This window comes from Mirounga angustirostris, unplaced genomic scaffold (assembly GCF_029215605.1).
Source record: "Mirounga angustirostris isolate CCGP_5_RB_7025 unplaced genomic scaffold, mMirAng1.0.hap1 SCAF_2, whole genome shotgun sequence".
NCBI classification, from domain to species: domain Eukaryota; kingdom Metazoa; phylum Chordata; class Mammalia; order Carnivora; family Phocidae; genus Mirounga; species Mirounga angustirostris.
This window is the reverse complement of record NW_026991710.1, coordinates 151,680,234-151,694,563: the sequence shown is the minus strand read 5'-3', so window position 1 is coordinate 151,694,563 and position 14,330 is coordinate 151,680,234. Positions and strand designations below refer to the sequence as shown.

Below are 14,330 nucleotides of genomic sequence, written 5' to 3'. Positions count from 1 at the left end.
CATAACATAATTAAAAAAAAGAAAAAGAACTTAAGGCCACATCAGGTTTAAAAAAAAAAATGAGCACAACTGAACAATAATATCAGGATGGACACCTCGAGTGGTAAACATATAAAGAAACAGAAGGAGGTGATTACTGTAAAGATCAGAGAGTGGTTACTTTTAGGGGAGGAAGGGAGTTGTGATTGGGGTGTGATACAAGGAGGAGTTCTGAGGGGGATGGACAATTTCCATTTCTTGACCCGGCTGGTAGTTATAAGGATGTTTGCCTAATAATAATGCATTGAGGTATGCATCTGTTCTGTGTGGCTTTTCTGTACCTGTGTTTTACTTTATAATAAACAGTTAAAAATACAAAATATTTAATTAATTATTTACTTAACTTTTTTAGAGAGATAGTGTGCAAGAAGGGGGTCACCTGCGGGCAGGGGGAGAGGGAGAGAGAGAATCCCAAGCAGGCTCCACACCCAGTGCAGAGCCTGATCTTGTGTTCAATCTCATGACCCTGAGATCATGACCTGAGCCGAAATCAAGAGTCAGACCAACTGAGCCACCCAGGTGCCCCCCAAGATATAAAATATCTTAAAATAATAATGCATACTATATCTTTTTTAATATATATATTTGATGATGTTTATGTTTTTTACTAGATTGTTGTAAGTTCTGAGAAATTCTGTCATAAACTTTTTTCTTTGTTTAAGCACACACATGCACACACACACACACACACTCAAAATCAAATAATAGAATGCTTAGGTTATACTGGAAGCCACTAGATGAAACATCTGATTGCTTCAAGGAGGAGTTTTATTCCTACAACAACCCTTATTCCAAGTTAAGTACCTCTCCAGAAATTTTGACATTGATTACACACCAGGTCCCCAAAGCATTATTTTCAGCCATGCATGACCTCCCCTGGAGGCCTGTGCCCAGCTGGAGCGGGGTCATCCTCCTTCTAACAGGGGTCTTTTCTTGATCCCTATTAAACATCAAAAGGGGATTAAATAACTTGCAGTAAATATTTTGTTTGGTCTGGCCAAGATCCATTTTAAGTGTTATAGCTCTATATAGCATGAGGCTATATAGTGAAGATATAAAGTCTGGGGCCATCAGGGTGAGACTGGAGACAATGGTCAGGTTAGGCTGGCTGCTAAAAAGGCCCATCATGTACCTTGTGCATAGAATGCTGAAAGCTTGAAGTACCCTTTGGTACCATCAATGTTCATTGTGCGAGAAAGAAGTATTTTATTCAGTGAACCTCACAGACTTCTGAATGTCAGGGGCTAGAGTGCCTTCAGTTTATCACACTGCACAACTCCTGGGTGCTGTTTATGGCCTTTTATGCTCAGTAATGCTGCCCACCTCACTTTTTACTTATCTTTCTCCAGAGATTCACTGTCATCATTCCTGTAGTGGTTTATTTTATGTGTCAACTTGACATGGCTGAGGGATGCCCAGATAGCCATTTCCAGATGTGTCTGTGAGGATGTTTTGGAAAGAGATCAGCATTTGAATTGGTAGATTGAGGAAAGATCACCCTCACCAATGTGGGTGGGCATCCTCCAATCTGTCAAGGATCCAGATAGAATAAAATGCCAGAAGGGTGGATTTACTCTTTGTTTGAGCTGGGACATCCATCTTTTCCTGCCCTTGTACATCAGTGATGCTGACTATGCAGCCTTCAGACTTGGATGGGGACTTACATCACTGGCTCGCCTGGTTCTCAGACCTTTGAGTTTGGACTGGGATTATAGTACCAGCTTTCCTGGGTCTCTGGCTTGCAGACCATCATGGACTTCTCAGCCTCTACAACTGCAGGAGCTAATCCTCATAATAAATTTCTCTCTCTATATCCTATTGGTCTGTTTCTCTGGAAAACCTTGACTAATACAATTCCCTGATCCCAGAAATGCAATGAAGTAAAATTAATAGCGAATTCTTGTTCCAGAGATTTGAGGATAGTCCATTTTTATAAATACTCAGTAAATATTTAGCTATATTCACTAGCAGCAAACAACTCACTTGTAAACAGGAAGAATGGTATCTTGCACTTGTAACTCAAACAATGCATATGGTTATGTTTTTCTTTGACTTTTTTCTTTTTTTAAAAAAGTATACATTTTTCATTTTTAAAGTAATATGAATCTATTACAGACACACTTGAAAAATGAAAAAATTCCTGTATTCTCACCACTATAAAACAATCATAGTTATAACTTTGTATATTTCCTTCTCATCTATTTCGGGATGGATATTGTTTTCATAGTTTTAATAAGAACGTGCATATACTTGTGTTTTTTTCCTTTTAAATTTAGCCTTAATTATGATATAATCATATACATATTTCCATGTTGCATTGTTATCACAACAGTAATTTTTTTACTATATGAATTTTTGTCATATGGCTCTATCCTATTTTTTAACTGTTAATCTATTTTTGGTCAATGTATTTCCCCTCACACTTGAGCAAATATATTTTTGTATCATGTATATCATAATGCACATTGCATCTTGGTTATTACTGTTCTGAATTATAGAATATTAACAAGTGTCAAGAATTTCAGTAAACTTCCATCTAATTTTTTTTTCAGTTCTGTCATCAAGTCTAACAAATCCAGTGATTGTAGAAGCAGGAGGCATATATTAATTTGCCAACTGTTGTTCTTCCCAAGATCTTAATTATATATGACTTAATAAAGCTGTATAAAACTTGAGCAAGGCAGTGATCTTACTTACATCTAGAAGTTGGTCACAGAATAGCAATTGTGGACAGTTTAGAAACTCATGGTAGAAAGCGAGGGCTCTTTATTTGGAGCCCAGGAAGGTGTAATGCTACATTTTCGAAGTGTGTATGTGCATTCTTGGGAGCTAGGTCTTGGTTTTCACCATATGTTCCAAAAGAATCCAGTAACTACTGATACAAGCACAATGTTTGCTAGTTGGATGGAATGCTATTTTTGTGAGTTCCTTTGTGTATTTGTTGCTGTCTCTTTCTCTGCCTTCCCCCTTCTCTGTTTCCTCAGTCATTATATTTAGTAACAGAACTCAACCTTTGGTGAGCAGTGATTTATCACATGAAAGTTTATAATGACTTAAACATTTTTGAAGAAACTGAACACATTATGTGAAATTGTTAATTGAAAACTGCATCAATTGGGGCGCCTGGGTGGCTCAGTTGTTAAGCGTCTGCCTTCGGCTCAGGTCATGATCCCAGGGTCCTGGGATTGAGCCCTGCATTGGGCTCCCTGCTCTGCAGGAAGCCTGCTTCTCCCTCTCCCACTCCCCCTGCTTGTGTTCCCTCTCTCGCTGTGTCTCTCTCTGTCAAATAAAATCTTAAAAAAAAAAAATCTGAGGAAATCTTAGTCAAGGTTTTCCAGAGAAACAGACCAATAGGATATATAGAGAGAAATGCATCAATCTGTGTTGATTTGGGGATGTTTTCCCATTTAAGTCAGTAAGTTAGTGTTACCTTTCTTTGTTGGAATTTTTTTCAAAAGCATGACCAGCATGCTGATCATTAAATAAATTTATGCTTTTAATACAAGTTATTATGTTTTGTTTTGTTTTTAAAGATTTTATTTATTTATTTGACAGAGAAACACAGCAAGAGAGGGAACACAAGCAGGGGGAGTAGGAGAGGGAGAAGCAGGCTTCCCGCTGAGCGGAAAGCCCGATGTGGGGCTCGATCCCAGGATCCTGGGACCATGACTTGAGCTGAAGGCAGATGCTTAACGACTGAGCCACTTAGGTGTCCCACAAGTTACTATGTTTTAACAAGTCCATAGTGAATTGTGTGTTGAAATCATTCATCAAATGCAATTATCTTTTTACTCTGTTATTTGGAAAGGTATACTTTACTAACTTCATTAAAATTTGAGGCTAACTTTTTGCACAACTAAAGCAAAGATACAGTCTATGCAAAGAACCTTAAATTATTTTAGATGTTAAAAATTCTTCTAAATTAATTTGATTCTTTTCTTCTTGATTTCTAACATGTTTCTTTTTAATTTGAGTATAGTTGACACACAATGTTACATTAGTCTTAGGTGTACATCATAGTGGTTCAACAAGTTTACCCATTATGCTATGTTCACCGTAAGTGTAGCTACCATCTGTTCAGATACAATGCTATTACAGTATCATTGCCTATATTCCTTATGCTGTGCCTTTAATCCTGTGACTTACTCATTCCATAACTGGAAGCCTGTATCTCCTACTCCCTCTCACCTATTTTGCCCATCCTCCAACTACTTCTCCCTGGCAACCATCAGTTCTCTGAATTTATAGGTCTGATTCTGCTTTTTGTTGTTTGTTCATTTCTTGTTGTTGTTATTAGTTTTTTGATTCAACTTATGAGTGAAATCATATGGTGTTAGTCTTTCTGAGTCTGACTTATTTCACTTAGCATAATACTCCCTAGGTACATTCATTTTGTCTCACATGGCATGATCTCATCCTTTTTTGTGGTTGCATGATATTCCAGTATGTGTGTGCATATGCATGTGTGTGTGTGTGTGTGTGTACCACATCTTCCTTATCCATCATCTTGATGGACACTTAGGTTGCCTCCATAAAACTGTCCTTCTTTAAAGGATAAACCTTAGTTATTTTTGATTACTAAATGACATGAATAACTTCTCTTTTCTATTAAAACAGGGCTTCTAATATGCAATGATTGCTTTTGACAAAGGATTAATCAGTGTCTTATGTTTTTCTTAGGAATGGGCTGTTTCTGGGGAGCTGAGAAGAAATTCTGGACCATGAAAGGAGTATATTCAACTCAAGTTGGTTATGCAGGAGGCTACACTCCCAATCCTACTTATAAAGAAGTCTGTTCAGGTAGGAAGAATTTGCTCCAACTTCGATTATAAGGAGCAACAAAGGGCTTGTCTCTGCTGGCAGGTGACAGGATCTTTAAAATGCAAATATAATTTTTTGTGTTGTCTTAGTCTTTTCTTTCCCATTTCTATAAGTATACTTGATCTCTCACTTTGTTTTTATTTTTTTAAAGATTTATTTATTTCAGAGAGAGTGCGCACATGTGCAAGCCGCGGGAGGGGCAGAGGGAGAGGGAGAAAATCTCAAGCAGACTCCTGGCTGAGGTGCAGACCTTAACACGGGGCTTGATCCCATGAACCTGAGATCGTAGTCTGAGCCAAAACCAAGAGTCAGACACTCAGTCGACTGAGCCACCCAGGCTCCCCCTCTCACTTTATATTTTTAGAAGATAATAGATTTCCTATGGAATGTATCATTTAGCTTTTGTTGCAGAATAATCACTGCAAAATTTAATTCTAAAGCAATCACTCATTAGTTTATGATTACGTGGGTCAGCAATTTGGACTGCTCTCATCTTGGTGGTTCTTCTGCTGGTCTCGTCTGGGCTCACTCATGTGACTCTAGTCAACTGGTAGGCTGCCTGGGGATTAGTTGGTCTAGGATGGCTTCACTCATAGGTCTGCATTTGGTGCTGGCTGTCCCTTTTTGTTGGCTGGGGTAGGGGGAATGATGTACCATGTCTTCAGCACACCAGCCTGGGCAAATTCACATGGTGGTGGGTGCAGAGATCCCAGGAGCAGCAAGAGAGGATAAGCCCCATTGTGCTAGCACTTTTCAAGTTTCTGTTTATATCACATTTACTAGTGTCCCACTGGCCAAAACAAGTCACGTGCTAGCCCAGAGTCAATGCAGGAGGGATCCCCCAAAGGCAGGTATACAGAAGGATGTAAAGACTGCAGTGGTCTACTATATGGGAAAAACGTCACACACTGTAATTGTTTCTCTGTGGGTAAGACATTCAAGTCTAGTCTATAATGAAGGGATTGGCAAACTGTGGCTTGCAGGCTAAATCCTACCCACTGCCAGGTTATGTAAATAAAGTCTTCTAGAAACCCAGCCGTACCCATTTATTTATATATTATCTGTGAATGCTTTCATGGCACAAAACGTTTATGAGTTAGCCCTTTACAGAAAAATATTTGGCTACCAGGATAGGGAGATGCCCCCGTGGCAAATTCTAGCTCAGATACCAGACAACCATTCTGGATCTGTTTTTTGTTCTGGCTTCAAGGATTTCCTTTACTTCTCTGCCAGCTCACATAGTACTTAAAACACAGTGTTTTCTCTTCCATTTTTCAAATAAGAATGGTATATATTGAAGGTGTATGACATGATGTTTTAATAATACAGAGTGAAATGATTACTAATAGTCAAGCTAATTAACATACCCATCTCCTCAAATACTTTTTTTTTTTTTGTGGCAAGAGTGCCTGTGATCTATTCTCTTAGCAGATTTCAAGTGAACAATACAGTATTATCAACTACCATCACCGTGCTGTACATTAGCTCTCTAGAACTAATTCATCCTCCATAACAGAAAGTTTGTATCTTTTGACCAACATTTCCCTGCTTCCTTCTACTCCTGCCCTTGGTAACCACCATTCTACTCCCTGTTCTATGAGTGTGATTTTTTTAGATTCCACATACAAGTGAGAACATGCAGTATACATTTTTTTCTGTGTCTGGATTAATTTCACTTAGCATAATTTCTTCCAGCCTCATCCATATTGTTGCAAGTGGCAGAATTGTCTTCATGTGTAAGGCTGAATAAGATTGTGTTATATATATACCACGATACCTTTATCCATTCTTCTGCTGATGGGCACTTCAGTTGTTTCCAAGCCATCGCTATTGTGGATAATGCTGAGGTGAACATGGGAGCATAGTTTTCTCTTTGAGTTACTGATTTCATTTCATTAGGATATATATCCAGAAGCGAGATTGCTGGATCATAGAATAGTTTTATTTTTAATGTTTTGAGGAACATCCATACTGTAAAACACATTTAAAAAATATTTTATTCAACATCTTGAGTTCTTTTCTTTAGATTTATTTATTTATTTTAGAGAGCGAGGGAGCATGAGTAGGGGGAGGGGCAGAGGGAGAGGGAGAGAGGATCTCAAGCAGACTCCCTGCTAAGCACGGATCCCAATGCAGAGCTCGATCTCAGGACCCTGAGATCATGACCTGAGCCAAAATCAAGAGTTGGTTGTTTGCCAGCCACCCTGGCACCCCTCTTAAGAGTTCTTAATAGGGAGGGTTTATTATCTAGATATATAGTCCACCATAATGACAAAAATGGGATTTTAAAAATACATAAATAGTTTTATCTTTTAAAAACAAAAGGTTGAATTGGTGTTACTTGTGGAAGGCCCTCTCAGCTCCCTGAGGGCACCATGAATGCAGTTGGGGGAGGAGTTGGAGTATGGGAGTTTGTTCAATAATGAGGATGATGGTTTGTTTGCTACAATATGAATTCTGATTTTGAAATGAAATTTGAGCCATGCAATATTGAAACTATCATAAAAACATACATATTCTTGTTTTCCTTGCCTTTACAGAAGAACTGAAATATACTCATTGGTGTTGAGAATGTGGAATATTGAACAAATACTTTAATGGTTAATCCAAGTTTTTTCTTTGCATCTGTTTCGAAATTAAACAAATGCTTATGCAGAGCTATAAATAGATTCAGATGAACCCTGGAGATTGCCCAGGTGTATCCTCTTAAGTCTCAGGAATGGAAATGAATAGATTCCTTCCCGTAATTGCAGACCTGACTTAATAGTCCAAGAGAAAAGGTTGCTAAGAAAACCTCCAAATATCTGCTGCTTGTACTGTTATTCTCCACCAGCAAAATGTTAATAATCAATTAGACTACTTGGTTGCTTGTTTGCTCAGACTTGTTCTTATTCATCTCTTTATGTTAATAAGAACAGTATGCTAATTTCCCTTTGTTGAACTCCTACTATGTGTCAGACACTGTAAGAAGCACTTTTTGCTTCTTTGCTTTTTTTCCATCTAATCTTCCAAAGAATTCTGTGAAATGTCTCAGTTTCTGTCCTTTACAGAGGGCATGTGGAGGCTTAGAGAGGAAGAGGAACTTCCCCAAGGTAACATATATAAGGAATTCCAACCTCATTGACTCTCAGCATCAAGTTTATGCCACTGACCATGGCGTCTCTCACATCCCAGTGATTCTCCATTCGTCCATTCATACTTCCTTCCATTGAGTCCCACACTCTCTTTCATGCCCATCCCTCCACTATAGTTTTAAAAAATTGGCATGCTTTTTAATGATTGCAAGTAAAGAAAATACCAAGCAATTTTTTTTGTCTTTCTGATATTTCAAAGGGCAGAGAACAAAACTCTTTTAAGATACAGTTCATGCAGGGGCGCCTGGGTGGCTCAGTCGTTAAGCGTCTGCCTTCGGCTCAGGTCATGATCCCAGGGTCCTGGGATCGAGCCCCACATCGGGCTCCCTGCTCCGCGGAAAGCCTGCTTCTCCTCTCCCACTCCCCCTGCTGTGTTCCCTCTCTCGCTGTGTCTCTCTCTGTCAAAAAAAAAAAAAAAAAAAAAAGATACAGTTCATGCAAACAGCTGGTATCTTAGAGTCTTGTACGGAAACCACGGAGGTTGGTAAAGAACTCTGTATTTGATGTGAACACTACCTGCTAAGTTAGTGGTGGCATTGGGAAGCGTGGTTGTCATGGAAACTTGTTCCTGATTGGGAAATGATGGTTATGGGGTCTTACCCAGACACAGAAGGAGAAATGATTTCTTTCCCCGGGCTTTTTTTTGTTGTTGTTGTTCTGATCATGAAAAGAAAAAACAAAAAGACAGAGAGAAACTGTGATAGAAAGGACCCTCTGGCACAGAAGTGATAGAGCCTTCAGGTCCCTGGGAATAGCAGGGAAGGAGAACAAACAAGGTCCCCAGCTAGAGTAATTGGGGTAACCAGCTAATTAAAGATTTTTGACCAAGGAGAGGATGGGGGAGACAGAAAGCAGGTTATACTGGGAGGGCTTCCCTGCTGAAGCCTTGGGTGCTCAAAGCCGTATTGAATAAGTCAGCCCTGGAGGGGTCTGACTTAAAGGGAAGAAAAACCAAGGCTCCACTAAGATGCATAATAGTTGCTGAGGTTTCATAGGAGAGAAATACTAGTCTGTGCTCCAGTATTGGATTAATTTCAAAAATTGCTTATTCTTGTGTTTGTAGTTAAGTTTGGTCGCAACATAGTCTTTTGTAAAGGTATTCATTCATTCATTCATTCATTCATTCATTCATTCATTCAAGAAACAAAGCCTAGGACCTGGACCTGCCAAATTCCTTCTCATATAGCAAGTACACTTGAGCCTAAGGTACCATTTGGTTTCTTGGGGCAGGTGCCAGAATTCCAGGAATAGCACTCAGAGCGGGGGGCCAGTTTTCGAAATCCAAAGGGATTTGCCACTCCTCCCTTCCCCCACCCCCAACCTATCACATAATGACTAATGTCAGAACTACCACAGCACTGTCTTGGCCCACAGATTGGTGATCACATGGATCACCATGGAAGCCATGGAACCAGAAACATTGGCTGCCATTTGTCATGCTCACATGCTAGTGGATATGTGCTGCCTCGGGGGGTGAGTGAGCAAGTGAGTGTGTATGTGAGTGTAATAGCAGGTGTGTATCCGGGTAGGATGCATATTAATGTCTGAATGTTATTTCTTTGTGGCTATTGATGCTCCTGTGGTTCTGAGACCCGAGCTGGAGGTACAGTTAGGCACGCAGAAAAGCCGTATGGCGGGGCGCCTGGGTGGCTCAGTTGGTTAAGCGACTGCCTTCGGCTCAGGTCATGATCCTGGAGTCCCAGGATCGAGTCCCACGTCGGGCTCCCTGCTCAGCAGGGGTCTGCTTCTCGCTCTGCCCTCTTCCCTCTCGTGCTCTCTGTCTCTCATTCTCTCTCTCTCAAATAAATAAATAAAATCTTTAAAAAAAAAAAAAGCCGTATGGCTTCTAGTAAGAGCCAGGAGAAGAGGTGATCCCATGATGGTGACACAAGGACAGAGTTGAGTCTGACATGTAAGTAGAACGTTCATTAATGGCTCACTAATAGGTGGGTTACATGCCAGGTGATCTGCGTGATACTTGAGCCTGACATCTGGAGAAGATACAAGGGGACAGCAGTTCCTCAAGGCAATAAAGTTGCCCTTTGGGAATGACATATAAAACAAGGCTGTGATGCTCAGAGTGGAGATAGGCAGTCGCTTAGAAGAGAGTGTGGCAACCAGGTCTGTAGGACCTCAGAGTAACCCGATAGAATGCCCTGCCATATGTAAAAAGGAAAAAAAAAAAAGAGGGTCCTTGCCAGGGAGGCTGGTCAGCCAGGCCAGCTTGGGAAAGGGGAAGTCCTGCTGGCACCCTCCGGGTTGCTCTGTAAGGTTTGGCTTCTGGACAGACTCCCAGGGCCTGACACTCCGATGCTTTTAAGTTTTATCAGTAACTCCTCTTATTCTGATCCACACTCTGGAGAAACTTCTCATCTTTTGTCCTCCTGGGGAGATTATTTACAGAAAGGAAATACAATGAGACTAGGGTGGTCAGCCAGACAGTTCTAATTCTCATTTCAAATTCTATTAAATGCCATTCTGAGATGTATATCTCAGTTTATTGTGAGTTTAGTCTACACAGGTCATTCTCTCCATATTGGATTAACCTTGGGTTAAATTAAATGATAAAAATGGAATTTTGGCCTTCAAAGCTGAAAAAAGCCAGACCACAATGATTTGCCAAAGGCTGAGATTGCCTCCTTGCATTTCTCTGGAGAATCCCACCCCTCACATGTGCCCATCATTTCATTTAAACCTATTTTAAAACTGACCTTTCTCCTATAGTAGGCACTTAAACTTCTCTTCCTTGGATTCACCAATTAGCACTGAACGAGAGCCACAGGCTGAGAAACTTGCATCTCCTAGATATTCCAGGCCTGAATCGGGAGCCCTCTGTGAGCTGCCCATCACCAGCTCCTGTACTGGGAATGCAGTCGCAGCTTGGATGTGAGGTGGCGTGGCTCGTGGCCACTGTTTGGCCACTATTTCTTGTCGTGTTTCAGATCTGTCTCTAATGTGCTGAGAAGTAATCTAAGTTTTAGTGGCCACCATTCTAATCCTAAAATGACTTCCAAGGATTTATGCATTCATTTGGTGTTCCTTAAAAGCTCAGCGTATGCCTAGCACTAGAGATCCCATAGAAACCTGGGATGGTGTAACTGCTAGGAGCCTAGATTTCCTGTAGCCTTTCTTGAGTGAATTAAATAGTACCTGTCTTCCAGAATTCTTTCTCCGTAGTGAAACGGAAGCTTGATCTTTCACATTTGTTTTAAAGTATTGCGCTGACCCTGGATTTCTCTTTACACACACATGCATGTGTGCGCATACACACACACACACACACCCCCCCCACACCAACTCCCCCAAACATTTGTTATGCAAACCAACTGATTAACTGGCATGCTGTTGCTTTACTACATTGATTTTAGAAGTAATTGAGCTATTCAGATTCCTGAATACCCTGATAGAGAATTATTCTTACATTTTATAATAACGACTACACAGATGAAAATATGAAAAGACATTCTGCAATGGGTAAGCATTCTGGGTTAATTTCAGTGCATTAGCCTAATACACAAATAACCCCATTTCTGGCGAGAAAACCCAGGATGTTCATTCACTGGGTAATATCTCTTCGTATTTTGCTTACAGATGTTCAGAACAATTCCGTGTTTATTAGTCTACTCAAAAGCTTTTAGAAATCTGCACAGCCAAGTGGCACCAAAACCAGAAGCATGAAAGGGACTGCATAACTTTTTCTCAGAAGTGAGATTTGCACCATCACCACAGAGAATCTGAGGCCCAGATACTTTATTTCACTGCAACACTCCGGGGGATTTTCAGGCAACCCATCCAGTGGCCGTTCTGAGCAGGAGCCTGACCTGGGAGGCACAGAGCGTGCGAGTCCTCATGTCACCTTCCAGCAGTGTCGATGTTCAGGCCGTTTTGCTTCCTGGACTCAGTTTCCTCTCTCGTAAAATGGGGGCAGTGCTATTTTATGAAGCCAGTAGAGTTGTGGTGAAGTTCTTACTTGAAAATAAAAGTATTTCAAATTGGAGGCATCGTAGAAAATCAAGGACATGCACTTTCTACCACTCTAGCTCTTGGGCATGTTAAAGATGAAAGTGAAGGGTCATGAAGCAACACTGGGCAGGGGCGTGGGGTCAGCCCACAGAATGTGCACATGACGCTTCAAGCAGAAGCCATTTTCTCCTATCCCTCTTCTTTGTTCAGAGTCAGTCAGACCCACCCCCTCCCCAAAGGCACATCCTTATTTCCTTGATGCTGACGAGCTCTCACAAAGCATTGAATCATTTCCCCACTAATATAAAGCAGCTCAGTATACTTTTTTAGTTTGACTTAATTTCTGAAGTGTTTGGGTGGATGTACGTGTCTATGTATCTTACATAAGATTAATGATCCCATTTTTCTTCGAAGTAGTGATGAGTTCTGTTATTAGCAGATTTTACCAAGCAATGTAAAACTCTTTTTAAATTCCTTGCAGACTACATTAAATCTCTTTTTAGTGCGTAGTAAGTCTTATTGTACTCATTTCAATGTCAGTCAAGGTAAATTACTAAGTTATTGGCATATCCCTGAAAAGGCAAGAATTCCGGTGTTCAGTTCTTGCTATAAGCAATTTGATCACTTTTTGTTCCTTAGATGTTAGACATAAAATTGACCTTGAACTTGTAGCACGCAGGATGAAAATGCTTGTCTCTTTCAAACCTCCTGGCAGAAAGCAAGCCCCGAGGTCAGTGGTCCTATGACTCATAGTTATAATCCCTGGAATCAAATATAGCTCCTCCATCCAACCCATCCACATAGCTGTTCAAGACAGATTAGTTCAGTGAATGGACCCATTGCCTAAAAGGACAAAATATAGGTCATGGGAAAATAACCGTTTTTGTTTATTTTCTAAGCCTTGATCACTAGAAAAGACAAGCATGGCTTCTTATCAAGGGCTAACCCTCTGAAGGGCTGACATCAAGAGACCCGAGGCATAGGTCATGGCTGGGGGGCGGGGCAGTCATGGAATTTCAGACTGGAAGGGACTTAACCCGTTATCTCCTAATCCAGTGGCTTTCAAAGTAGGTGACCATAGAACACTTGGGCTCCAAGAAGGCGTTTCAGGCATTCTACCAATGATGAAGACTGTTCTAACTAAGTAACAAAGATTTGAGCTGCTCCAGAGAACTTCTTCATCCTTTTAGCTCTATTAGATGTTGCAGTCTTGACTAATATTTTATTATTCTAAATTTTGAAAATGTTTGAAAACCACTGAGACTACTTTCTTTGTCAGATAAGGAAATGGAGGCTTAAAAAAAGTGATTTGGGAGATAGATTTGAGAAGGGTTGAAAGTTTTGTCTTCCTAGATCAGTGTGTTGCTGGAATCCTAAAAAGAAGTTGAAATTTGTATACATTATGCTTTTTTAAGTGAGGATAGGGATCAAGGTTTCAGAGTGGAGGTAGCTTTTGAGTTTGAAATGTTGAGATTACAATACATCAATATTTTTGTCCACTACGTCCTGGTTATCTTTTTAGTTAGGCTGGAATTTTTTTTTTTTCCCTAAAAACTGAGGACTGGGATTTTCTAATAGACCATTCTCATGTCTGCTAGATATTTCAAGTGCTGACTGCTACAGCCAGGAGCAGAGTGGAGGGTTTGGCAATAGAGCCTTCAGGAGCCTCTCTTGTTAACCAGTGTTTTGGCACCTTGCTTTCCCTAGACCTAGGAATGAGAAAGGAAATCATTAAACAGGAGAGGATGTTGTGGCCTTACTGTCTTTCAAAGCTTCTGCAAATCTGGTTTCCAACCTGGGCTGCGGACCCTCAGGGCCTGCAGCGTTAGGACACAGAATCTGCAAATTGATTTATCCACCGAGCACGGCCTCACAATCTGAATAATCATCTCGCTCACATCCGCTTCCAGTTTTCAATCTATAAGGGAGCCGACGCTGTGATAAATAGAATATACATTCATCCAGTGTTACTGACCTCAGAGCAGCTCTTTGTCATCGCATATGTTCTTCATCCCTGGATTCTAAAATTAGAGCAACGATCCCGGGGGCTCTTAAGCAGCATCTGGACAGAATCACGTGGGTCTCTTATGCTCATACAGTGATGGAATCGCCATGTTAAAGGGTTGTCCCAAGTTCCCAACGTGAAATGAAATACAGACAAGCATATCTGTTTGCTAGAGACATTTTGAGTTTGCCAAAATATTTCAATCCAGCATTAGACATCCCAGAGGATGAGTATTTTCTATAGCTTCACAGGACTGCAAGCTGGCAAACACCAACAGATGAGGCAATTCACGCCCCTTGTCTTCTCATGGTAAAGGAAGCATTTGTGCCTTTCCTTCCTGTTGGGTTTATCAGCCGAAGACCCCAGTT

The 14,330-nt window shown here is 40.6% G+C and overlaps 1 protein-coding gene across 7 annotated transcripts in view; it reads left to right on the top strand.

Moving 5' to 3' along the window:
- Positions 1-14,330, top strand: part of MSRA (methionine sulfoxide reductase A) — a 525,135-nt gene that overhangs the window by 210,254 nt on the left and 300,551 nt on the right. For 5 of the 7 annotated variants that reach the window (XM_045880095.3, XM_064585320.1, XM_064585318.1 and 2 more), the window contains one exon: positions 4,720-4,839. The exons of the other annotated variants lie outside the window; for them this stretch is intronic. In XM_045880095.3, the coding sequence (XP_045736051.1) occupies positions 4,720-4,839 (120 nt within the window). The remainder of the gene's footprint in view (positions 1-4,719; positions 4,840-14,330) is intronic. 7 annotated transcript variants of the gene reach the window in all.